The 26,685-nt window shown below is 42.7% G+C and overlaps 1 protein-coding gene across 1 annotated transcript in view; it reads left to right on the top strand.

Annotated features, from left to right (window-relative positions):
• Window positions 1–25,821, top strand: part of gpam (glycerol-3-phosphate acyltransferase, mitochondrial) — a 44,710-nt gene extending 18,889 nt beyond the window's left edge. The window contains exons 8-21 of the mRNA XM_071392356.1: window positions 2,224–2,360; window positions 2,747–2,846; window positions 8,296–8,508; window positions 8,690–8,803; window positions 11,504–11,589; window positions 11,890–12,005; window positions 13,501–13,571; window positions 14,013–14,277; window positions 14,589–14,740; window positions 17,301–17,378; window positions 17,560–17,697; window positions 20,969–21,158; window positions 21,511–21,569; window positions 21,799–25,821. Of these exons, the coding sequence (XP_071248457.1) occupies window positions 2,224–2,360; window positions 2,747–2,846; window positions 8,296–8,508; window positions 8,690–8,803; window positions 11,504–11,589; window positions 11,890–12,005; window positions 13,501–13,571; window positions 14,013–14,277; window positions 14,589–14,740; window positions 17,301–17,378; window positions 17,560–17,697; window positions 20,969–21,158; window positions 21,511–21,569; window positions 21,799–21,915 (1,836 nt within the window). The 3' untranslated portion in view covers window positions 21,916–25,821. The remainder of the gene's footprint in view (window positions 1–2,223; window positions 2,361–2,746; window positions 2,847–8,295; window positions 8,509–8,689; window positions 8,804–11,503; window positions 11,590–11,889; window positions 12,006–13,500; window positions 13,572–14,012; window positions 14,278–14,588; window positions 14,741–17,300; window positions 17,379–17,559; window positions 17,698–20,968; window positions 21,159–21,510; window positions 21,570–21,798) is intronic.
• Window positions 25,822–26,685: the final 864 nt, after the last annotated feature.

The following is a 26,685-nucleotide window of genomic DNA, read 5'->3' on the forward strand; positions in this document are numbered from 1 at the left end:
AATCAGCCAATATAAATTAATTAATGAAGGCCCAAATGACTGGGCATAGGCCCACCCACTTGGGAGCTAGGCCCAGCCAATCAGAATGAGTTTTGCCCCACAAGGGCTTTATTACAGACAGTAATACTCCTCATCAACCCCCCCCCCCCCCCCCTCGCCTCAGACGATCCCACAGGTGAAGAAGCCGCATGTGGAGGTCCTGGGCTGGCGTGGTTACACGTTGTGAGGCCGGTTGGGCGTACTGCCAAATTCTCTAAAATGACAGAGGTGGCTTATGGTAGAGAAATGAACCCTGAATTCTCTTGCAAAACTTGAGATGTGGCATTGTGATAAAACTGCACATTTTAGTGGCCTTTTATTACCCCCAGCACACCTGTGTAATGATAATGCAGTTTTATCAGCTTCTTGATATGCCACACCTGTCAGGTGGATGGATTATCTCGACAAATGCAAAAATCCCCACTAATAGGGATCTAAATACATTTTTGCACAAAATTTGAAAAAATATGCTTTCTTTGCAGATGGAAAATGTCTGGGATCTTTTATTTCAGCTCATTAAGTTTATATTTTTGTGTGTATGAACAATGCATAAGGAAAGTATTCAAAACCCTTGACTTTTTCCACATTTTGTTACATTACAGCCGTTCTAAAATGTATTAAGTTGTTTTTTTCCCTTGTAAATCTACACACAAAGCCCCGTAATGACAAAGCAAAAACAGGTTTTTAGAAATGTTTGCAAATTTATGAAACAACAAAAACAGGTATCACGTTTACATAGGTATTCAGACCCTTTACTCAGTACTTTGTTGAAGCATCTTTGGCAGCGATTACCGCCTCGAGTCTTCTTGGGTATGACACTAAAAACTTGGCACACCTGTATTTGGGGAGTTTATCCCTGTCTTCTGTGCAGATCCTCTCAAGCTCTGTCAGGTTGGATGGAGAGCGTCGCTGCACAGCTATTTTCAGGTCTCTCCAGAGATGTTAGATCTGGCTCAAGTCCGGGCTCTGGCTGGGCCACAAGGACATTCAGAGACTTGTCCCGAAGCCACTCCTGCGTTGTCTTGGCTGTGTGCTTAGGGTTGTTCTGTTGGAAGGTGAACCTTCGCCCAAGACTGAGGTTCTGACTGCTCTGGAGCAGATATTCATCAAGTATCGTTCTGTACTTTGCTCCATCCATCTTTCCCATCTTTCCCTGACTAGTCTCCCAGTCCCTGCTGCTGAAAAATATCCCCACAGCAAGATGCTGCCACCATCATGCTTCACTGTAGGGATGGTGCCAGGTTTCCTCCAGGCGTGACTCTTGGTTTCATCAGACCAGAGAATTTTGTTTCTCATAGTCTGAGTCTACAGCTGCCTGTTGGCTTCTGTCTGGCCACTCTACCATAAAGGCCTGATTGGTGGAGTGCTGCAGAGATGGTTGTCCTTCTGGAAGGTTATCCTGTCTCCACAGAGGAGCTCTGTCAGTGATCCATAGGTTCTTGGTCACCTCCCTGACCAAGGCCCTTCTCCCCTGATTGCTCAGTTTGGCTGGGCGGCCAGCTCTAGGAAGTCTTGGTGGTGCCAAATTTCTTCCATTTAAGAATGATGGAGGCCACTGTGTTCTTGGGGACCTTCAATGCTGCAGAATGTGTTGGTACCCTTCCCCAGATCTCTGCCTCGACACAATCCTGTCTATGAGCTCTACGGACAATTCCTTTGTCATGACTTGGTTTTTGCTCTGACATGCACTGTCAACTGTGGGACCTTATATAGACAGGTGTGTGCCTTTCCAAATCATATCCAATCAATTGAATTGACCACAGGTGGACTCCAAGTAGAAACATCTCAAGGATGATAGATGGATACAGGATGTACCTGAGTTCAATTTCTTGTCTCATAGTAAAGGGTCTGAATACTTTTGTAAATAAGGTATTTTTGTTTTTAATAAATTAGCAAACATTTCTATAAACTTTTTTTTTTCTTTTCGTTTTGTCATTATAGGGTATTGTCTGTAGATTGAGAAATGTATTTAATAAATTTTAGAATAAGGCTGTAACATAACAAAATGTGGGGGAAAGGAAAGGGTTCTGAGTACACTGTATATATGGTAGAGACCCAGGGTCTGGACTACTGTTTTTCAGATGCAGTTCTCTATTGAATAAAATAATCAATTTTATGGGTGAACACCATGCTCTTTAACCATGGCCTAAATTGTGTGGGGGTTTTTCCTTCTGTGTTTTGCAGTACAACGCTCCCCTTGTCTTCCTGCCCGTGCACAAGTCTCACATCGACTACCTGCTCATCACCTTTATCCTCTTCTGCCACAACATCAAGGCTCCCCACATCGCTGCCGGCAACAACCTCAACATCCCCATATTCAGGTGAGCCAACTGGAAGAAGACCCATCTAGATGCTGATCTAGATCGGTTTTGCTGAGCTTGGTCCGCCCCGTCCCAGTCCCCTTCGCCTAATGATTTGGGACGGGTAAACTGATCCTAGATCTGTGCCTAACTGTCTAGCACTACCTGGTGAAAGCTGATCTCAGGTCTGATAATGAATGAGGTTAAAATCAAGGTAGGAGAAACTGAACCTAGATCTGCACTTGGAAGAAAATGTATTTCAAGTCACCTGTGCAATGTGGGAGTTATTGAGCTAGCCTAGCCATTAGAGTTGTTTTGAAATATGCCATCCAGATACGGGATTGGTTTAGTTTTCTTATTAGACTGTATTGTTTCAGTGAACGACTGGGCTTGCTTGTTTTTTTCAGCACATTGATACGTAAACTGGGAGGATTCTTCATTCGGCGAAAACTTGACGAGACGCCAGACGGAAAGAAGGATGTCTTGTACAGATCTCTATTATATGTAGTAAGTCTACAGAGGATAATGGTATCCCCTTTACGGTACTTATTAGCCTGACAGCGCACTATGTGTGTCTGTCCATGAGGTAAAAGGAATCTGTGCGTGTGTGTCCATCTGCCTTAGTGTAAAGTGCCTCTGGGGCTCTGCTAATGGCTTTAGTCTTACACCATGTTTGGTGAAATGTGGATATGCTGGCTAAACTGGCACTAGCTGTGTCTCCCTTGTGACATTTGAGGGATTTATTTTAACAAACCTAACGCAATCGTAGCGCAGCCGTACAGCGCTGTCAAATGGTTGTCGGAAATATTTCTGCTATTATCACAGCGGGAATCATGGGCGCAATAGCTGGCAGTGACGCGAAAGGTCGATTTTGATGAATGAATAAATAAATTGTAGGTGTGAAGGGCTTGACCACTCACTGGACAATAAATGTTTTCCGAGGCTAAATACTGCATGCGATTTGTCTCAAGTTGTGTAGGTTATTGAGGGTCTTTGTTATCATCAACTCTAATTCGACTGGAGGGCACGGAATGTTCTCGACCTAGGACATGGATTGATACTGTTTATTAAATGGCATACAGTAACGAATAATAATAACAGTGAAATGCATCCAGATTTGCTTAATATGGTTGGCGTGTTTGCAGTCCACAATGTTCTAGTTGGCTTCAACATGTAGTAGGGCTGGGCCATATGGCCTAAAAATCATCTCCATTGTCTTTAACTTAGGCTGTGTATCGTTTAAAAAAAATAAGCATTGTTGCACAATTTAAAGATCAATACACTGTATTCCAAAGAGCCAGGAATGATATAATTAGCCTAGGTATACTTTTACAATTTATTTTAAGCCTTCCACAACCATAAGACCCACTAATAATTTTATTTTTTAGTGTAACCTGCTTTTTTGCAATAGTCATTGATTTGGCTTTCAAGTCTATGAAAAGGCAATTTCTGTTACAAATTTAACCAGAACCATGCACAATGCACCTCCACCAATAATGACTAACTTCTTGTAGCAGGTATTATAGAAAATGAACACGGGTCTCTCAAGCACAAGCCCCACGTGCTAGTGAGTAGCCAGCTGATCTTTATATTTTAAGTCCCACCAATTTGGATTTATTTGCTTTGCTAACAAGGTAGAACAGTTGAACTGTTATGAATACACCCTCCTGTCCATCTCCAACTGTTGGACAACACAACCTGTTAACTTATTTAGATATTGTAATCAAGTGGCCTACCTGGATAAGGAGATACATATTTCTCAGAATGATAATGATTTACAAAATCCTTATGAGTGTGTATTTTTATGCTCATTGCACATTTTTGTAAACCAGACTAGACAGCTAGCACAAGTCTGTGGCTAAAATCTTGATTTTTGCGATACGGGTATTTGGAACATCGAGCTAAAATATACATTCAAATGTATTGAATTAATTCAATACATCGCCCAGCCCTAACGTGTAAGCCTAAATAGCTTTACGTATCACATTGACATTTCTCCAGAGCTATTTTTTTATTTTTATTAGGCTCCTATAAATTGTATGTGCGAGTCACAAGATAAATTTGCCATTGATATGGCTATATGGGACTGAATAATTGTAAATATGTTGGCGGACCTTGTATTTGTTAATTGGAAGAGACATGCTCTTTAAAAATGGGGATGGATACTTGAACACGTGAAACGAAGTATGGAGGTACTGTACCAGTCAAGTTTGGACACATACTCATTCCAGGGTTTTTCTTTATTTTTACTATTTTCTACATCGTAGAATAATAGTGAAGACATCAAAACTATGAAATAATACACATGGAATCATGTAGTAACCAAAAGTGTTTAAAAATTATATATACACTGCTTAAAAAAATAAAGGGAACACTTTGTAACTCCAAGTCAATCACACTTTTGTAAAATCAAACTGTCCACTTAGGAAGCAACACTGATTGACAATACATTTCACATGCTGTTGTGCAAATGGAATAGACAAAAGGTGGAAATTATAGGCAATTAGCAAGACACCCCCAATAAAGGAGTGGTTCTGCAGGTGGTGACCACAGACCACTTCTCAGTTCCTATGCTTCCTGGCTGATGTTTTGGTCACTTTTGAATGCTGGCGGTGCTTTCACTCTAGTGGTAGCATGAGACGGAGTCTACAACCCACACAAGTGGCTCAGGTAGTGCAGCTCATCCAGGATGGCACATCAATGCGAGCTGAGACAAGAAGGTTTGCTGTGTCTGTCAGCGTAGTGTCCAGAGCATGGAGGCGCTACCAGGAGACAGGCCAGTACATCAGGAGACGTGGAGGAGGCCGTAGGAGGGCAACAACCCAGCAGCAGGACCGCTACCTCCGCCTTTGTGCAAGGAGGAGCAGGCGGAGCACTGCCAGAGCCCTGCCACAAATGTGCATGTGTCTGCTCAAACGGTCAGAAACAGACTCCATGAGGGTGGTATGAGGGCCCGACGTCCACAGGTGGGGGTTGTGCTTACAGCCCAACACCGTGTAGGACGTTTGGCAATTGCCAGAGAACACCAAGATTGGCAAATTCGCCACTGGCGCCCTGTGCTCTTCACAGATGAAAGCAGGTTCACACTGAGCACGTGACAGAGTCTGGAGACGCCGTGGAGAACGTTCTGCTGCCTGCAACATCCTCCAGCATGACCGGTTTGGCGGTGGGTCAGTCATGGTGTGGGGTGGCATTTCTTTGTGGGGCCGCACAGCCCTCCATGTACTCGCCAGAGGTAGCCTGACTGCCATTAGGTACCGAGATGAGATCCTCAGACCCCTTGTGAGACCATATGCTGACACATGCATATTTGTGGCCTGCTGGAGGTAATTTTGCAGGGCACTGGCAGTGCCCCGCCTAATCCTCCTTGCACAAAGGCGGAGGCAGCGGTCCTGCTGCTGGGTTGTTGCCCTCCTACGGCCTCCTCCACGTCTCCTGATGTACTGGCCTGTCTCCTGGTAGCGCCTCCATGCTCTGGACACTACGCTGACAGACACAGCAAACCTTCTTGTCACAGCTCGCATTGATGTGCCATCCTGGATGAGCTGCACTACCTGAGCCACTTGTGTGGGTTGTAGACTCCGTCTCATGCTACCACTAGAGTGAAAGCACCGCCAGCATTCAAAAGTGACCAAAACATCAGCCAGGAAGCATAGGAACTGAGAAGTGGTCTGTGGTTACCACCTGCAGAACCACTCCTTTATTGGGGGTGTCTTGCTAATTGCCTATAATTTCCACCTGTTGTCTATTCCATTTGCACAACAGCATGTGAAATTTATTGGCAATCAGTGTTGCTTCCTAAGTGGACAGTTTGATTTCACAGAAGTGTGATTGACTTGGAGTTACATTGTGTTGTTTAAGTGTTCCCTTTATTTTTTTGAGCAGTGTATATATATTTGAGATTCTTCAAAGTAGCCACCCTTTGCCTTGACAGCTTTGCACACTCTTGGCATTCTCTCAACCAGCTTCATGAGGTAGTCACCTGGAATGCGTTTCAATTAACAGGTGTGCCTTAAGTTAATTTGTGGAATTTCTTTCCTTAATGCGTTAGAGCCAATCAGTTGTGTTGTGACAAGGTAGGGGTGATATACAGAAGATAACCCTGTTTGGTAAAACACCAAATCCATATTATGGCTAGAACAGCTCAACTAAGCAAAGAGAAATGACAGTCCATTACTTTAAGACATGAAAGTCAGTCAATGTGGAAAATGTCAAGAACTTTTAAAGTTTCTACATGTGCAGTTGCAAAAACCATCAAGGGCTATAATGAAACTGACTCATGAGGACCGCCACAGGAAAGGAAGACCCAGAGTTACCTCTGCTGCAGAGGTTCATTAGAGTTGCCAGCCTCAGAAATTGCAGCTCAAATAAACGTTTCACAGAGTTCAAGTAACAGACACATCTCAAAATCAACTGTTCAGAGGAGACTGCGTGAATCAGGCCTTCATGGTCGAATTGCTGAAAAGAAACCACTAATAAAGGATACCAATAAGAAGAGACTTGCTTGGGCCAAAGAAAGACGAGCAATGGACATTAGACCGGTGGAAATCTGTCCTTTGGTCTGATGAATCCAAATGTGAGATTTTTGGTTCCAACCGCTGTGTCTTTGTGAGACGCAGATTAGGTGAATGGATGATCTCTGCATGTGTGGTTCCCACCGTGAAGCTTGGAGGAGATGGTGTGGGGCTGCTTTGCTGGTGACACTGTCTGATTTTGAGTTCAAGGCCCACTTAACCAGCATGGCTAGCATTCTGCAATGATACGCCATCCCATCTGGTTTGCGCTTAGTGGGGATATAATTTGTTTTTTTCAACAGGACAATGACCCAAAACACACCTCCAGGATGTGTAAGGGCTATTTGACAAAGAAGGAGAGTGATGGAGTGCTGCATCAGATGACCTGGCCTCCACAATCACCCGACCTCAACCCAATTGAGATGGTTTGGGATGAGTTGGACTGCAGAGTGAAGGAAAAGCAGCCAACAAGTGCTCAGCATGTGTGGGAACTCCTTCAAGACTATTGAAAAAGCATTCTTCATGAAGCTGGTTGAGAGTGTGGAAAGCTGTCAAGGCAAAGGGTGGCTACTTTGAAGAATCTCAAATATAAAATTAATTTGTATTTGTTTAAACTTTTTTGGGGGGTTACTATATGATTCCAAATGTGTTTTTTCATAGTTTTGTCTTTACTATTATTCTACAATATAGTAAAAAAAAAAAAAAAAACATTGAATGAGCAGGCGTGTCCAAATTTGACTGGTACTGTATGTGATTAATGCAAAAGCATGAGGGCAAAAACCTCCATAGGCTACTTGGCTAATGCATGGCCAGAATTTTTAAAAGACACACCAACACATTGCTCTTGAATCAGACTTTGTTATAGTAGGGTAGTCTGAGGGCTTGGTTGTTTATCTAATGAACCGGGAGGAAGCAATTGTGCAGGGAAAATAACTGACTAAATACAAGGGCCACTGGCATCATCGCATCTCTTGTTCCGTGATGGGTCTATTTCCCAGCTCTGTCAAATGTCACAGGACTATTTAAAGCCAAAGCATCGCTTCCCTAAAGCTGTAGACCAGTTGGAACACACTGCATTTATTACAGAATGGGGACAAAAGCTCACGCACACCATAACTGTGGTCGGTTGACCGCAGTAGGGGGCTGTTGCATCTCTTGCTTTCGCCGCTGTGTGTTATAGGGACCACCTGCTGGGTGCAGACGAGTGGTGGCTACTTGCACCAATTCAACACACAGAATCGTCAGAATTAACAAATGTCAGCTGGTATTCTGGTTCGATGCACTAGGTTGCGCTTGGCTGTCCATTGTTCTGGTGTGTGTTGTGCGCCCGGGAGTAGAAATGTGCAATTTAGTTCTAGATGAGTAGATTAAACCATTGTAAGCATGTCTCAAAAACAGCTAATTTATCATATTGCTAATATATTTTTCTCCCCTCCCTCTAGTACACAGAGGAGTTGCTGAGGCAGCAGCAGTTCCTGGAGGTCTTCCTGGAGGGCACGCGCTCCCGCAGCGGCAAGCCCTCCCCGGCACGCGCCGGCATGCTCTCCATCGTCGTGGACGCCCTGTGCAACGGCGTCATCCCCGAAGTGATGGTGGTGCCCGTGGGCATCTCCTATGACCGCATCCTCGAGGGCAACTACAACAGTGAGCAGCTGGTACGGACGTGTGTTTGTGGGCGGGGCAGGCAAAGGAGTGTGTGTGATGGGTTCTGTGTGTTGGCGTATGTTTTGTAGTTGGGGGAATATCTCTGAATACCACCCTAAATGTGTATGTATTTGCTATAAGTATATAACCATAGAGCTATGTGTGAATTATATCTCTGTCTACAACCCTCAGGGGAAGCCGAAGAAGAATGAGAGTCTGTGGGGTGTCGCGTGCGGAGTGTTACGGATGCTGCGGAAGAACTACGGCTGTGTGCGAGTGGACTTCACCCAGCCGTTCTCTCTGAAAGTGAGGACTGAGAGCGAGACCTTAACACAAGCCCCCTCCGTGAAGCTCCTATGTTAACTGGACCTTTGAAAATGTCAACTAGCCTACTTCCTCTTTTAACCTACCAAAAGTCAACTAATTCCCATTGTTAAGTACACCAGAGTCGTGCTAAGGGCAAGATATAGAAAACAATAATTAGCGTTTGTTACTGGATAAGTCCAGGTAGTCCCTACCTGTTTCAGTCCGTCGTCTTTCGTGTGGTGCCTAATGAACACGTCCCAGTCTTATCCGCTCACAGAGGAGATGAAATTAATCTTAAATACTTCCTAAAGAAAGTTATTGTGTAAGTGGGGCAGACTTGTGGAAAGGTTGTTGAAACACTGTGGGTGAAATTTGTCACGAGTACTAGACCCGGTTTCCAAAAGCATCTTAAGGCTAAATTCATTTTTAGAACCTTCATAGGAGCGTTGATAAATCTCTAAGCTGTTGCTCAAAACCATTGCTACTTAAGTTGCACTGAAACGCTTATTTACCGACTTCCTCAGCCGTTCTACGAGTGGTCTAAGTACAGCATTAGATGCTCCCCCTTTCCATGGCACTTTACACAGAAGATCTCCGCTAAACATGGAATCAAGATGTTTATCTGTCTCTGAACGCTGATAACTTGAAATTGATACAAACGAGGGAAGGGTTGAAAGATGCTTCAAGTGCAAACCGAGGTGACTGCATTTAATAGATAAATACAGTATCGGCTACTTAGACCTATATATTTAAATCATATTGAAATAATACAGTTCATGGTCTACACGGTGTACAAAACATTAGGAACAACTGCTATTTCCATGAGACTGACCAGGTGAAAGCTGTGATCCCTTATTGATATCACTTGTTAAGACAGACATGGATGGACTGAGACATGGATTGTTTGTGTCATTCAGAGGGTGAATGGGCAAAACAAAAGATTAAAGTGCATTTGAACTGGGTAATGTAGTAGGTGCCAGGCGCACAGGTTTGAATGTGTCAAGAACTGCAACGCTGGCGGGTTTATCACGCTCAACATTTTCCTGTGTATCAAGAATCGGCCACCACCCATTCTTGATACAGAATGGTACTGTAACAGTGTATTTTGCTAATTGTAGGCTACGGTGTAATTTTTCCTTCAATAGATTTGTGTGCAATGATGTGCCACATCTGTGATTTTAGTGCATTATTATAGCCTAGGGTAAGCGTTAGAATTAGCTGCCTTAATATTTGCAGCCATATACAGTGCCTTCAGAAAGTATTCATACCGCTTGATTTATTCCACATTTTGTTAGTCTGAATTCAAAATGTATTTTTCCTCACCCATCTATATACAATTCCCCATAATGACAGTGAAAATGTTTTGGGGACATCTCCGGGACATCCTGGAGTCATCTCTTCACTATTGACGTTGAGACGGGTGTTTTGCGGGTACTATTTAATGAAGTTGCCAGTTGAGCACTTGTGAGGCGTCTGTTTCTCAAACTAGACACTAATGTGTTTGTCCTCTTGCTCAATTGTGCACCGGGGGCTCCCACTCTTTCTACTTTGGTTAGAGACAGTTTGCGCTGTTCTGTGACGGGAGTAGGACACAGTATTGTCCCAGATCTTCAGTTTGTTGGCAATTTCTCACATGGAATAGCCTTAATTTCTCAGAACAAGAATAGACTGACGAGCTTCAGAAGAAAGTTCTTTGTTTCTGGCCATTTTGAGCCTGTAATCGAACCCACAAATGCTGATGCTCCAGATACTCAACTAGTCTAAAGAAAGCCAGTTTTATTGCTTCTTTAATCAGGCAACCGTTTTCAGCTGTGCTAACATAATTGCAAAAGGGTTTTCTAATGATCAATTCGCCTTTTTAAAATGATAAACTTGGATTAGCTAACACAACGTGCCATTGGAACACAGGAGTGATGGTTGCTGATAATGGTCGTCTGTACACCTATGTAGATATTCCATTAAAAATTAGCCGTTTCCAGCTACAATAGTAATTTACAATATAAAAAATGTCTACACTGTATTTCTGATCAATTTGATGTTATTTTAATGGACAAAAGCAACAAAATCTTTCAAAAAACAGGAAATTGACCCCAAACTTTTGAACGGTAGTGTATGTAAATGAAAAACAGAGATGTCTCATTTTCAATAAATGTGCAAAAAATGTGAAAAACATGTTTTCACTTTGTCATTATGGGGTATTGTGTGTAGATGGATGAATGGGGAAAAGTATTTAATTTTGTATTCATGCTGTAACATAACAAAATGGATTAAGTCGAGGGGTATGAATAGGTTCTGAAGGCACTGTAGGTGATTTCTCTCGTCAGTAGTTAGGGAACGTTCTCTCCGGGGGGTTTTGGGAAATGCACGTTACATCTTCAACCGTTGTATGAATGATGCATCGTCAAAACACTCGTTAGCCTAAGTTCCATCGCTATCGGGAAACCCAGGCTTGATCTGTGCAAAAAATACTGTATAACTCAATCTATAGCACAATTTCATAGGAAATGTTAGAATAGGAAACGTTAATGATGTGTGTTACAAACAGATTAATATTTAACAAGGAGTTTAGTCAACTGTTGTTCAAGGGTCGGCGTGACGCCATGCCTTCATCTTTTAGTCGATTTTAAATATGTTTATTTTGTTCACTGCCAATTACTCATGCAAGATGTCACCCTATTTTTATTTGTGTGTGTCCTTAAGGAGTACCTGGACACGCAAAGGAGTCGACATATTCCTCCCACCCTCTCCCTGGAACAGACCTTGGTGCCCACCATCATCGATGCACAGTATGTACACACACACTGTCTTTTGGACCAGGCCTACGTGATTCCATTGGATTTAATTGAACTTTATTCCCAAGTGGGAAGTAAATATGTTCAAAGGCGTACATACCACCACATCATAAAACATTTAACATTCACATTACGGACATAGTGCTGATTCCATGTATTTTTACTAAATGTTATTCTGTTTTCAAGTGAAACTCAATACCTTGCTCTTGTCAAAGCTTTTAGAATTGATTTGTGTGTGTGTGTTCTGATATTTTTTATTTTTTTCCCACCCCCTCCCTTTGTGTGTTGGTTCAGGCCGGATCAGGCCCAGTTTGAGGGCGAGCAGGAGGAGCAGCCCAACTCCAGGGACCTGTCGGACGAACCCTGGAGAAGACAGGTCATCGCCAACCTGGCCAAGCACGTGCTCTTCAGTAAGTAACAATAACACCCCCTCTTATAGGCCTCAGTCCTATGTTGGTCTTGTGTGGCTGAGTCGGTAAGAGCACGAGGCTAGCAACACCACAGTGGCAGTTTCAGTTCCTGCAGGGATCACAAACGCATACAAAAGAATGTATGCACTTTATTATAGTCTGAGCGTAGTCATTTATTGAAGCTACTCTCCACGTGCACCGTCAGTGGGGCCACCAACGAAAAGCGTAAGCAAATGATGGTTCAATTGCATCCCATGACACTTTCAGATACAGATAATTGGTTTAGAGTAGCGCACTCTTCAGCCCACGACTTTGTCTAGAGTAAGGGCATTTTCTTCATCCAATTTATTTTATTTTATTAATATAACACGTGTACTTATGTACCTGTAAAATGTGTGCATTTGTAAAAAGTATATTTCCTGTGTTATTCATATGATCTCCACTTATCTAGTCCCCCTCACATTTGTTCTCTTGTTATCTGCTTACTGCACTTTGACTTTCCTTATCACTCCTCTCTCCAAGAGCACCCCCTTTTTTACTAAACAAATCCTTATACTTAGAATCTATACTGAAGGATATGACCTTAGAACTTCATTTTTCATGATCCCCCGACAACAATCTGCTTTGTGCTGTGGTCTGAAAACAAACCGGTTCTCCCTAGCTTCATTCAGGGGCATTCTCCTCAGCTAGTCCTATTCGTGTCAGCCAATCAGCTGCTACGGAGCCATATGGCATGTTGTTTTCAGCCAATCCCAGCGAGGGGAGGATAGAGGATCTGGTCAGAGGTGGAATTGCAGTATCAGTGGCTGCAGTTGTAAATGTTTTACACCCAAGCTGACATTCAACCCAAGATTAGGCACGAAAGACACCCTCTTTGCGGTCAGATTGTACTGTATTATTTAAATTATGTTTTTTGTAAACCCACACACTCTCTTGCTCTTTCCCTCTTGCGTCTAGTTCTCTCCCTCACGTCTAATTATCTCTGTCGCTTTCGCTCTCACCCTCTTTATCATGTTCAGCCTATTACCAGTCCTCTTATCTTGTACCCTTTTTTTGTCCCTTTTTTTCTTAGAACAATATAGAAATCACAAACCCTAGGCAAATAGAACACATTTTTCACCTTTTTATAGAGCTCCATCTCACTTCAAGAAGTGACATCTCATCTACTTAGTTGAGAGTTCAAAAGGACTCATTTCACAAGGGCCCGTATCCAGTGTCTCAGCGTAGGAGTACTGTTCTAAGATCAGGTCCCCATGTCCATGAAATTGTATTCATTATGATCTAAAAGGCCAGGCTGATCCTAGCTTAACACCCCTACTCTGAGACGCTTTAGGAATACAGGCCCTGACCCGTCTTAGCGCCAGCTGACACTGTCATGTTATTTAGAGACAGTCGCTCACTGTTTACTGTCCTTTCTTTCTCTCGGTCATCCATCTGGGCTTCCTGACTGTGACCCTGGTCAGATAACATGTCATCTCTGTTTCCCCTCCCACAGCGGCTAACAAGTCCTCAGCGGTCATGTCCACCCACATTGTAGCCTGTCTGCTCCTTTACAGACACAGACAGGTAAGCAGGCCTACTTTTCACAAGATCCAACGATCACTTTTTGATTCAAGGCCTTGCATTAAAGTAATTGATCCCCATTCACGGTTTGATGCGCTTAACGCTTAACTCCCTGTTAACAGACGTTAACGACAATAATTTGAATCTGCCTTGACTGTTTATTGGCTCTTCCCAATTTGAGGCCCCTGAGTCATAACCCACATCGAGATGAGCCCATCGTTTCAGATTTGAATTTTGTCTTTGTTGATTTTATGTAAAAAAGGAATTACTCCTAGCTGGGTATGATGATGTCATAATGTGGATTTTACCCTTTTAAGTTGTCGATAAAATTACACATTGCTACTCAAAGTATAATTGGTATTAGTGCTTAATTATCCTCAGTTTGAATGAACTTTGTGGAAGTATTATTTTTTTCACCACGTCTGTGTCTCCCCTTTTCTCCAGGGGGTTGCGCTGTCTAAGCTGGTGGAGGACTTCTTCAACATGAAGGAGGAGATCCTGTCGCGCGACTTTGACCTGGGCTTCTCCGGCAACTCCGAGGACGTGGTCATGCACGCTCTCCACCTCCTGGACAACTGTGTCAACGTGACCAGCACCAACCGCAACACAGAGTTCACCATCGCCCCGAGCAAAACGGTGCCGGCGCTGTTCGAGCTCAACTTCTACAGCAACGGCCTCTTCCATGTCTTTATCTCGGACGCCATCATAGGTACTGACACCGCACATTGTACTCCGCCGCTGTGTTTTGACATAGGGAAACGTGTTGAGTGAAATAAAGTACACCAATTCATCCGTGTTTCCTAATTGTGTGTTTTGCGGCCAGTCCCTTTTGGGTTCTGTTCAGATTTCTTATTTTTTTTTGTAGAAAGTTTTGCAGACATGACTTAATATATTGAATTGCCTCCACTAATGTACATTTATTTTCATCAATGTCTCAACACCGGTTTAATTTTGTTGTCTCACCATCCATTCTGTGTCCCCTTTTTTTGTTGTAATTTTTTTTAAATGTTGCCCTCTCAGCATGCAGTGCTCTGGCATTGCTACGGGAACAGGCGGCATCTGAGGTGGAGGGGGAGCAGGGCGGGCCCAGCATCCTCCTCAGTCAGGAGAGACTGATCCGGAAGGCCGCTGGTCTCTCCCACTTCCTCACCAACGAAGTGGCGGTTGCACCGGTCAGTCACATTTTCCACCCCCCCAGTACACCTATCCCGTGCACTTAACAACCTTGTAACATTCTGTGCATGTGTTAGTTTACACACACAACTTCTTGAACAGCCACTCCGTTTTAGTTATTCTCTCGCAATCTTGTTCAAAATGTGTACATAGTAAAATTACACCCCAAAACTATTTTGGTATTTCTTTCATTAGTCCGCTGTTGATGTAGTCCAAAAATGTTTTGCATTTCAGCGATCAACTTATAAAGAAATATAACTTGTATGTCTTGATTGCTGACATGCAAAACATTTTGGGACTATATCAACAATGGACTATCGAAACAAATACCAAGTTTTCCTTTAAGTGCTAAATGGAAGAGATGAGACTGCTTGTGCAGTATTTTTGTTCTGCCAAACCGGTGTTTTCTACCATTTTAATAGAACTATGATCTAACTGCACCCCCTAGCGGGGAAGATAAAGCACTTTCCTTGAGCCAGGAGTAGGCTTTGGTGGTATACCTGGGTATTTGGAAATGGCCACAGGATGGTTTTTCAATACCATCAAAACAACAATTTATTTTTGAATTATTATAAAAATTTAAAAAAGTGAATATTTTTAGCTACTTTTTAAGTTAATACCTGTAGTCAACTTGTGTAATACCTTAGAAGATCAAGCAGATTGCATTCTTCATTTCACCTGTCACATTAGTTCACGTTATGAAGCTTAACATAGTTCCCCAGGACAGTTGAGCCAGTCAAGTGTTTGTTTGTAAATGGCACAACGGAAGAAAGAGGGAGCTGCTATTTGGTTGAACTTTCTTGTAAGCTAAGTAAGTGGCTGAATTAATAAGGAGACGGCACATCCAATTAGTGTTAGCTTTCTGCTGTGTTTGAGAATTCAAAGCTCTTTGGGTGAGTTATCTGTACAGCTGCCACTGCTATTTTGATTTCCTTGCATTTTCTCTCTCTCATCTCCGTTCTCGGCCCTTCTCCAAGCAGAGCAGGTAGGCCCATTGCCCTAGCGACTCAGTCTCTGCACAGACAGCGTAAACACATGCTGCTTTTGTTTTTCTGTCAGACAAGCATACGTCAACTTTGTTAATTTGCACAATGTCTCTCGTTCACGTTCACTTGTAAATGTCCAAACTCAACAAAAATGTGTCCCTGTGCCCAAGAACGCCAAGGTAACCTGTCTATATGACTATTGCTCGGTTAGCACTCACATCTGTAACCATGAAATGCTTTGAAAGGCTCCCCCTCAGGAGGCTGAAAATATTCTGCATGGGGCCATCATTGAGAGCATCTTGACTGACTGCATCACCGCTTGGTATGGCAACTGTTTGGCAGCCGGCCACAAGTCGCTACAGAGGCTAGTGCATACAGCTCAGTATATCACTGGGGCTGTGCTCCGTGCCTTCCAGGACCTCTATACCAGACGGTGTCAGAGGAAGGATGAAAAAAAAAAGTCAGACTCCAGCCACACGTCATACTGTTCTCTCTGATTTTGTTTTATATTGTTCAATCAAACTTCAAACAAAAATAATTTTCATAGATTTCTGAATTTACAGCACTCATTTGAGGGCCACATAGGGCTGCACATATGGGCAAAACATCTTAGCCTTATTTTTAACAAAATATTGCACTTGCAATTTAGATCGCAACACTTGGGTGAGCTGTTGGAGTCATGGAAATAGAATGACTATTTTAATTCTGTAGTTAAAATATAATAGTGGGCACTTAGAATATAGTTTTTGACATGAGTGTTACCAAGAAGACAGTGAATGTTGCTGAGTTACACTTTTGACTTCAATCTACTTAAATTGATGGCAAGACCTAAATGGTTGACTAACAATGATCAACAACCAATTTGACAGCGCTTGTCAAATTGGTTGTTATTTTAAAATAATGATTGGCAAATGTGGCACAATCCAGGTGTGGAAAGCGCTTAAAGATTTAGTCAAAAGACTCACAGCTGTAATTGCTGCCAAAGGTGCTTCTACAAAGTGTTGACTCAGGGGTGTGATTACTTATGTAAATGAGATTTCTGTATTTTATGTTCAATACATTTGCAAAAAAATTCTAAAAACATGTTTTCACTTGGTCATTATAGGGTTTTGTGTGTAGTTTGGTGAGGGGAATAAGAATGTCATTAATCAATTTTGAAAACGGGCTATAAAACACTGGAATAAGTTGAGGGGTATGAATACGTTCTTGTATGACTTTGAGCTGGATTGCCTGTCTTTGCCATTATCTTAGTTTGTGCTCATTAGCATATTTAGCTAGCAGTCTAGAAATTCGTGAGTAAAATGTGTTCAATGGGCTTTTTTCCCCTCAATTTTTAGCTCCCCTTGTGTACTAAGACGGTAATACCGTAATTCCCGGAATGAGGACGATATGAAAATCTGGATACACCCTAGTCACTAGAGCGGAAAGAGAAAATGTTGCTTAATGGTCCACAATATATCACATGTTCACCCAGGGTGAAAGCTGTATCAATGTGGGGGCTACACTTTATTTAACACTATCTGTATTGTGCGTCTCTCTCGATAGTGACCTTTTGTCTCCTCTCCATCTCCAGCCCTGTCAGACTATCTATCAGGTGTTCCACGATGCTGTCAGCCGTTTGATCCAGTATGGAGTTCTGTATGTGGCGGAGGTGAGTTTTACATGACGAGGAATGCTGTCCGGCTGCAAAATGCCAAAACAAGGTCTTCAGGCTCAAATGAAATCTTGATCGAAAATGCTTATATTTAACAGAATTTTCTAGCAAATGTTCTGAACCGTGTGTGTGCGCACGCACGTTTTGTGTAATTGTGTGTGTCCGTGTATTCATCCAGGAGGACCAGGAGGAGCTGACCCCCAGCCCCACCGAGGAGCCATGGCCTAAGAAGTTCCCTGAGCCCCTGTCGTGGAGGAGTGATGAGGAGGACGAGGACAGCGACTTTGCAGAGGAGCAGAGGGACCGCTACCTCAAGGTAAGCCAGCCGCACTGACCTTGGAAAACGATCACCACTGTCAGTTAGCTTGGGTGTCCAAAATGGCACACATTATTGATGGTGGTGGAAAACGTTGTCTCAGGCACCGCTGCAGGATCTCACGTCTTCAATTGGGTTGAGATCTGGTGACTGAGACACACACACACACACACACAATATGCTCCTATGAGAGCATATTTCAAACCCACTGAGATCTTCTAGCCATGGTATCCAAAATAATGGGCAACTGGGCTTTTTCTATACATGACCACTAAGCATGATGGGTTGCTAATTGCTTAATTAACTCATAATCAAACCTGTGTGAAAGCACCTGATTTCAATATACTTTATATACCTCATTTATTCAAGTGTTGCCACTTAACCTGGACACCCATTCAAATGAATGTAATCGGCTATTTCAGCCACACCCGTTGCTGACAGATGTATAAAATCAAGCACACAACCATGCAGTCTCCATAGACAAATATTGGCAGAATGGCCTTACTGAAGAGCTCAGTGACTTTCAACCTAGCACCGTCAGAAAATGCCAACAAGTCAGTTTGTCAAATTTCTGCCCTGCTAGAGCACCCCCGGTCAACTGTTATTGTGAAGTGGAAATGTCTAGGAGCAACAATGGCTCAGCCGCGAAGTGATTTTGCCACACAAGCTCACAGAACGGGACCGCGTGCTGAAGCACGTATTGCATAAAAATAATCTGTCCTTGTTTACAACACTCGCTACAGAGTTCCAAATTGCCTAAGGGAGCAACACTCGAACAAGAACTATTCGTCGGGAGCTTCATGAAATGGGTTTCCATGGCTGAGCAGCCGCACACAAGCCTAAGATCACCATGCGCAATGCCAAGCGTCGGCTGGAGTGGTGTAAAGCTCGCCGCCATTGGACTCTGGAGCAGTAGAAACGCATTCTCTGGTGTGACGAATCATGCTTCATCTGGCAGTCCGACAGACAAATATGTGTTCGGCGGATACCAGGAGAACACTACATGCCCCAATGCATAGTACCAACTGTAAAGTTTGGTGGAGGAGGAATAATGGTCTGGGGCTGTTTTTCATGGTTCGGGCTGGGCCCCTTAGTTCCAGTGAAGGGAAATCTTAATGCTACAGCATACAATGACATTCTAGACGATTCTGTGCTTCAACAGTTTGGAGAAGGCCCTTTCCTGTTTCAGCATGACAATGGTGCACCCCGGTGCACAAAGCGAGGTCCATACAGAAATGAATTGTCGAGATCAGTGTGGAAGAACTTGACTGGCCTGCACAGAGCCCTGACCTCAACTCCATCGAACACCTCTGGGATGATTAGGAAGACCGGCTGCGAGCCGGGCCTAATCGCCCAACATCAGTGCCCAAGCTCACTAATGCTCTTGTGACTAAATGGATGCAAGTCTCTGCAGCAATGTTACATCTAGTGGAAAGCCTTCCCAGAACAGAGGCTGTTATAGCAGCAAAGGCGGACCAACTCCATATTAATGATTTTGGAATAAGATGTTCGATGAGCAGGTGTCCACATACTTATGTCCATGTGCTGCATTTTTGATAGATATAGCAAATTTAATTTGATTCTGAGTTACAGTTCATATGAGGAAATTAGTCTATGAAATAAACTCTTTACATTTTAGTCATTTAGCAGACACACTTATCCAGAGCGGCTAACAGTAGTGAGTACATACACAATACTTTTTTCGTACTGGTCTCCCGTGGGAATTGAGCCCACAACCCTGCCGCTGCAAGCGCCACGCGCTACCAACTGAGCTACACAGGATCACTAGGCCTTAATATATGGATTTCACATGACTGGAAATGGATATGCATCTGTTGGTCACAGATACCTTAAAGAAAAATGGCCCTCAGGATCTCGTCACGGTATTTTTGCGTGTTCAAATTGATATAGATAAAATGCAATTGTGTTTGTTGTCCGTAGCTTATACCTGCCCATACCATAATCAAAACTGCCACCATGGGGCACTCTGTTCACAACACTGACATAGGCAAACCGCTCGCCCACATGACACCATACACGTGGACAATTGTGCATTAATCTGCTGCCGACAAAAAGTATCTGCGCAGTGGCTAATATTTTATTTATTTATTATTGTTATATTTTTTAATATATTTTTACATTCAAATATAAAAATGTATGATGACTTTTCAGGTAGCTGAATAAGAGGTGATAAACAAATCTGAAGTTCAGTTCAATCAAAGCTACCGGAGAGAAGATGTGCATTTTATCTGTGGCCAATGACCTTGAGGCTTCTTGGGTGGGGCAGTACTTATGTGACTCTATGGCAGCACCCAAGGGGGCTAAAGCTGCCAGGACCTCCCAGTATGTGCTGCAGTTGCACACTGTCCTTCACTCACCCACCTGAAGCCCTTGCGCATGCTCCAATTACGCTCATCCTATCACACACAACTGGAGAAAATTGAGGGCTAGCCCCTCTGTAACAGCACCAAAAGAGGCTGAAATAGCTGAATACGGGAGCTGCCTTACTCAAAGAAAAAGTACCAAAACGTCAGTACAACTGGGAAGCGTATGATTTATTAACTCAAACAATTAAAAATACAAAAACATGTTTGCTAACTGATATAATATGTTGTGGCCTGAATGTATGCCAGAATTACATGCAAAACCGATGTATCTGCTGAATGGTGGTGCGGCTGAGACCCACTTGCCCTGAAGGACGTGTCGCCACTGAGCTGTCGGCTCTCACTCACTCTATTTTTCTAATGTGTTTTTAGATCCCACTTCTTCAGGAGGTAAATAGCCTAGGCCAATGTGCACAAAAAAAGATGCAGGCAAATTAATCTCTAAAGATCCAAAAAGAAATCGGATCCTTCTGGATCCTATTTTGACATGTTACACATCAATCATGCTTTCCCTGATCATGTTAGCTCAAATAGCTAACTTCTTTTTTGTCTTACTACTAAATGGCACTGGAAGAAGTTAGTCTACAGCCCTGGCGATAATAGGAAGTAACTGCTGTATCGTTATCAAGCAAAATATGTCAATTTATTGTGCTATTACTTTATATCCATATCGAATAGGATGCAGCCCTTTTGTTCTGCAATTATACCCTGACTCATACACCCTTACATTACAAACTCATACTACATACACCTTTACACACACTGATATTGCCTACACCTTTATGTACCAGGTCCAGTGTTTGTGCTGCTGTTTTTTCCACAGCATTCCTGAGCTGTGTCAAACTTTAAAAAAGACATCTCTGACCATTTGCTGTGTGTGTCCACAGGTGAGCCTGTCCCCCGAGCACCAGGAGTTCTTTGTCTTCCTGCAGCGTCTCCTCAGCCCCGTACTGGAGGCCTACAGCGGGGCGGCCATCTTTGTCCACAGCCTGAGCCAGCCCATGGCCGAATCAGAGTACACGCAGCAGCTCTTCCGATACCTGCTCACACGCACCGAGAAGGGAGTGGCCGCCTACGGTACGAACCGTTGTTAGACATTTTATTTTCTGTACTGCGGCTTTTACCAGATAAAGACCTCGGAGCTCTGAAAATCGTACACTGTAACGCTGCCTAATATCACCTTTGTTATTCTAATCTGGGGCCATAAGTATGAAGCTTCTCAGAGTAGGAGTGCTGATCTAGGGTCAGCTCCCAACGTCCATGTACTCTAATTCATTGTCATCTAAAAGGCTAAACTGATCCCAAATCGGCACTATTCTGAGACTACTACATACAGCCCCAGAGGTTGATCATCTTCGTCAGGACAAACAACCCGACGTAAGATCCTCTCTCGTCTTTCTACCCTTTGTCTTCTGTTCTCTTCTCTTAGGTGAAAGTGCGACACACTACCTCGTGAAGAACACCGTGAGAACGTTTAAGGAACTTGGGGTGAGAGACCGCTAAGTTCTAGCATGTAGCATCCATCCTCCCTCTCTGTTTTGGTAGTTCTGAAGACTGTCTTGTTAGTCAACTTCTGAAAAGATCTATGCACAACTCAGTGGTGGCTCACTGCAGAACAAACTCTGCTGATATTCTAATCTAAATTCCAAAAAGCTTTTCAAATTATATATATTTTTTAATGTCCATCTCTGGTGTTCTCTAATTTAAATGGCTGCAGGTCCTGAAGGAGAGGCGGGAGAACCGTGTGTCATTGGTGGAGCTGAGCAGCACCTTCCTACCTCAGGCGAATCGGAACAAGCTCCTGCATTACATCCTGGGCTTCACCCTCCTGTGACCTACAACCTTCCCACCGAGCTCCACCCACCCTGTCTCCCCTCCACAAGGGCTTTTACTGGCTAGTTCTAACCAATCAGAGGTGCTACTCTATGGAAAGCTTTACCAGGAAGTGCCTTTCGTGAAACCACTATTAGCCAGAAGAGACTTGAAGTCAGTCTTCCTCCTTCAGTTGAGACCCTTCCACCTGTAGAACTGTGCAGCTAGATTGAAAGGAAAAAAAACTAAACAAAACTGTCCCTCATCTGACTCTATAATCGTCCTTCAGTGAAAGTCAGTTTTTAATTGGATTGGTCTTTTAACTATAGGAATACGGATTCTTTAACTGTAGGAATACTTATTCATCTTCGTTGGACTAATCATATTGTTTTTCTCTCAGTCCAGTAAATGAATGTCATCTTTACAAACACAAAAAACAATGCCTTTGGTGTAAAAAAAATAATAAAGAGGTTGAGGGCATTTTTTTGCACCAGAATGCATGTAGAAAATTTGCTAATTGCTAGGCCCCTATCCATACGTTAGAAACTGAAACCACATATTAGAAATGAACATAATGAAGACTATATATTAGAAAGAAAAAAAAAAGCATGCAAGTCGAAGATCTCACTATATACAAGTGTTACTCATCTCAAGTTTAGTCCATGGGCATATCTACAGTGAGCAGGCAGCCCATGGTTCTGTAGACCTCTAAAGACATTAACCTCATGTGTTGTTATTTTTCTATGTTGTATGAATGAAAGGGCATTCTGGTGCAACCACCACATGAAACTTGCCCTTTGTGTTACCTTGAACGTGGGCCACTCGCTTTGATGTCTGACGATCGGCAGACTCGTCGCGCCGCCTTTTCTGACTGAATTGGCAAACGTGGCTCAGATTCCAAGGCACTTGCCGCTGTTCAACATGAATTCCTGGTGTTAAAACCTAGTATGATTTCCATAGCCATTTGGAACAGCAATGTAGCGACCATGTAAAACATTTTGTTAGTGTTTTACATCTGCCGAAATGGAATTAGAATTTCTCAATGTGTAACTAAAGCAGAGAGCTGATATGAACAAATATTAATTGCTGCACAATATTTAATAAAAATAAATACTCTTCCCGAGAGTCATAAAGCATTACGATACCTTGCAAAATCCAGCACTTCCTCTTCATGCACGAGAGTATGTAGTATAGTTTAGGTATTAAAACTGTTGTCCTGCAAAGGTTACAGTACAGCCAAGTAGGTCATTGCAATGCTGGCACCCTTTTTACAAAATGATTCAAATGTAATAACTGATTTTAGTGTTGCTAAAACAACACGCGTTGTATATTACTAACTGTACTTGGAAGCCTTAAATAGCATACAAGGCTCTTGCAATGTATACTTTGACTTTGTCGTGAATCATTTTTGGGTACGGGGGTGGGGGATCCGATTTGTGCGTTTACCCCAACATTTACATGAATGTTACGCATCAGAGCACATAAACTTCCTCAAACCTGTCATACGAGTTGCATAAGATCAGCATAGCAAGCCTTTTATTTTCCATGAACTTATCTATGGTCTCCCGTTCTATCTTCCTTGTAGTGGGTGGGATGGGAAACTACTCTGTCAATTTTACTTGTTCTTACTCGTAAAGACCGTACTGTATATTAACTTTACTTAGGGCGACATGGTTGCCTCCACACACAACTTCCAGACACGGTTCTGTCGTTAGCATAGTCACAGGAGGACCTTTTGGTTATGAACAGTAAATACCTGCTGAATGTGTAATTCGGTTCATCAAACAAGCTAACTGGTCCTCCTGAAGCTAGCAAGTTAGATGGGAGGTATTGGCTTAGATGTGTGTGTGCCCTATAGCTAGCTTTGCACGCTGGAATAGGTTATTTTTAGTCACTTCGAGGAAAAGATCTGTCTCCCTTTTTTGCTTTTTAGCCTCATGTAAAGCCGCAAAGCTTTAGCTAGTTAGGATAGAGGGACTATTGATGCACCAACTCCATTTCTCCTGGTTGTCTCTGGTATGGAGTGTGACCCTAAAAATCCATCAGCTGCACGGCTTGTCCTTTTACAAGTGTGTGTTGACCCTTCTCGTTGTGGACTAGCCCCTCTGGCTGGGTAATAGGGCCCTGTTTTAAGACTTTTAGAAATGCATCCCTCCTGTCTTTAACATCTCTGATCTGTGAAAGCAAGGTTTCTACTGTACTATATTACTCTGTCTGATCCATCCTTGCCAAGGAAGGAAAGAAGGAATGATTCAAGTTCTAGATGTATATGAACAGGGCCCAACTCCCTGTCTGGTAATATTGGGTCTCTGAGGCGTTGGGGTCGTTCATGCCGATGTGCAGCACAAGCTAGTTTGAAAATGAAGGTTTGAGGTAATGGGAGCAGAGGGAAAGCCAATGAAAGTGCAAGGGATGGCTGTGACGACACAAATGTTGAAAAAGATGAACTACAGAGATGACAAAACAGAACGTCTCAAGACCAGTCTAGTTTACACTATTGCTACCAATTTTGATTTGAAGAAATATACTAATTTGGTGTTGTAGGGTGTTAAGGTGGAGAAATATGGGTTTGTGTATAATCCCTATTGTGGTATTGTTTATTCATTTGGCAATCATGGTCTGCAAAGGCACATTGATATGTAACGCATCAAAATGAGTTTCAATGCATTAAGCTTAGCTTGAGTCAATGTCAAATGTAGAAGATTAAATTTCCCTGTATTTATAGTGTAGTTGTGTTAAACTGTTTAGATTAAACACTGGAACTCTGCGTTGGTGTCGGTTGTTTAAAAATGTTGGAGCTGAATCTGAATGCAACTCTGCATTATGATATGGACTGTCATTTTTCCATTTGAATTGCACGTCTTTAGTATTCATTAGGATAGAGTTGACACCATTGAACAGCTCGCAAGGGGACTTAAATGAACACAGAGTATCAGATCCTCATTTTGAAACTTGGTGTTGCCAGGGCCTGGATGTTTCTTCTGGGAACCACACATGGGGAAATACACTTTTGTAGCAACTTGTTTGCTAGGTGCCACACGGTACCTATGGTATGTTGAACAAATATGGTATGTGTATTGAATGGGGACACCGGTGTGCAAGTGCACACTATAAGAACACAATCACAGCTAACGATCTACTCTCTTGGTACAGACTGTCGCTCCGAGAGCCCAGTATTTAAAGCAATAATAAACCCAGATTCTGTAAGTTACTCAAACACACCCCTGTGGCACGCCCAAGTCGAGACGAGGCTTTGTGCATGTATCCGCTGGTCGCCATCAATTTCATAGGTACCTAAATGTGAACTCTATACTTAACCTGAGAAATGTAGACTAGTGTGTGTGTGTGTGAATACTTTATTTGAAGAGAATGATAGTAGTTTGAGTAGGAAACCAAGTTGGGCTTGTTACTTCTGTATCTTACCCCCCCCCCCCCCCCCCCAAATAGTTGATGTGTTAATTGTAAGACTCTCGCTCAATCAGCGCACAAACATGTTTAGTTTTGGCACATCTGGATGGTGGTTGAATCATGTCACTAATGTGGACAACATGTTGATGCCAAAAGGATGCATACAAAATGACGTTAACCTGTTGTAGACACTAAACCTTAATTGTATTCTTTGAGCATGATGCCTTTTAATACACTGTAGAGTTTTCTTTGTGTTTTTTGTTGTTGTTGGTGTATGTTGTGCATGTTAGCTGAGGCCCATGTAGCATGGCCACTAAAAGAACTCTCTGTAAGAGTAGTAACTCGTTTTTAAAAAAGAAAGTCATTATTTTCTTACAAGAACACAAGTTTACCATAGTCACCAGCTACTAAAAATCAAATGTCACTCTTTATGTTCCTGCTTCCATAGAACAAAAACAATATTCAAGCACAGTTGTCAGCGCATTTTTTTTGTTTTTAAATAAATGAATGATTAACAATGCAGCTTTGTCTTGTCGTTTTTGAAAGGAATGATGATCAATCACAAATTGTGGTGATACATTCATGCCTCTGCGTTTTGAAAAGAAAAATTGCCTTTTGTCCATAACATTTGTAATCCGTTTACATTGCTGTGTGGGCAAAGTCCTTTAATGAGATCCTTTTGTGAGGTGAAGAGATGAAGACAATGCTCACACACGTGCCAAACCTTTTATTTTGATATGAGGGGGAAGTCGCTTGAAAATGACAATGTAACATTTGGATTTCTCCAGAACTATATGATGTTAATCAACAGATGAGTAATAAACCAATTTTTCCACCTCAAACATTTCCTGATCAGACCCTCTCACTGCTTGATTTGTTCTATCACTCCTGGACTGTAATGCAGTACTCTTTGGACTCACTGCACTAGAAAGAATACAATAGTTTCGAAACTCAGCAAGGGTCCTCCTGACACGATCTCGCTAGAAGTTAGACCATGGGAACCATACACTTAGACGACTTCTCCTTTTGTATCTGTCCTATTAGGGCGTCAGAGCACAGGCAGCACCATTCAAGCCATCTCTATAGACCGGTTGGTTATTTGGCAACGAACAGATACAGGGTTGGCTTAGATCAGGGATGGGCAATGCCAGTCCTCGGGGGGCCTCACCATGCGATAATGATTTTTTTGGGGACCCCCCTCTTGACAGCAAAGAACATTTTAAGTTATTCTACACATTTTGCCATGGGGTGTAGAGAAATGTGCTTTTTTATGATATCTGAATGAGTGACTAACACAATTGAACAAGGTAAGCTGGGAATCCAACTGTAACTTTTCAGAAAGTGATAGTTCTTATTCCCACTACAATCCGATCTCGGGTCAGCT

This window comes from Salvelinus alpinus, chromosome 3 (genome assembly GCF_045679555.1).
Source record: "Salvelinus alpinus chromosome 3, SLU_Salpinus.1, whole genome shotgun sequence".
NCBI classification, from domain to species: Eukaryota; Metazoa; Chordata; class Actinopteri; order Salmoniformes; family Salmonidae; genus Salvelinus; species Salvelinus alpinus.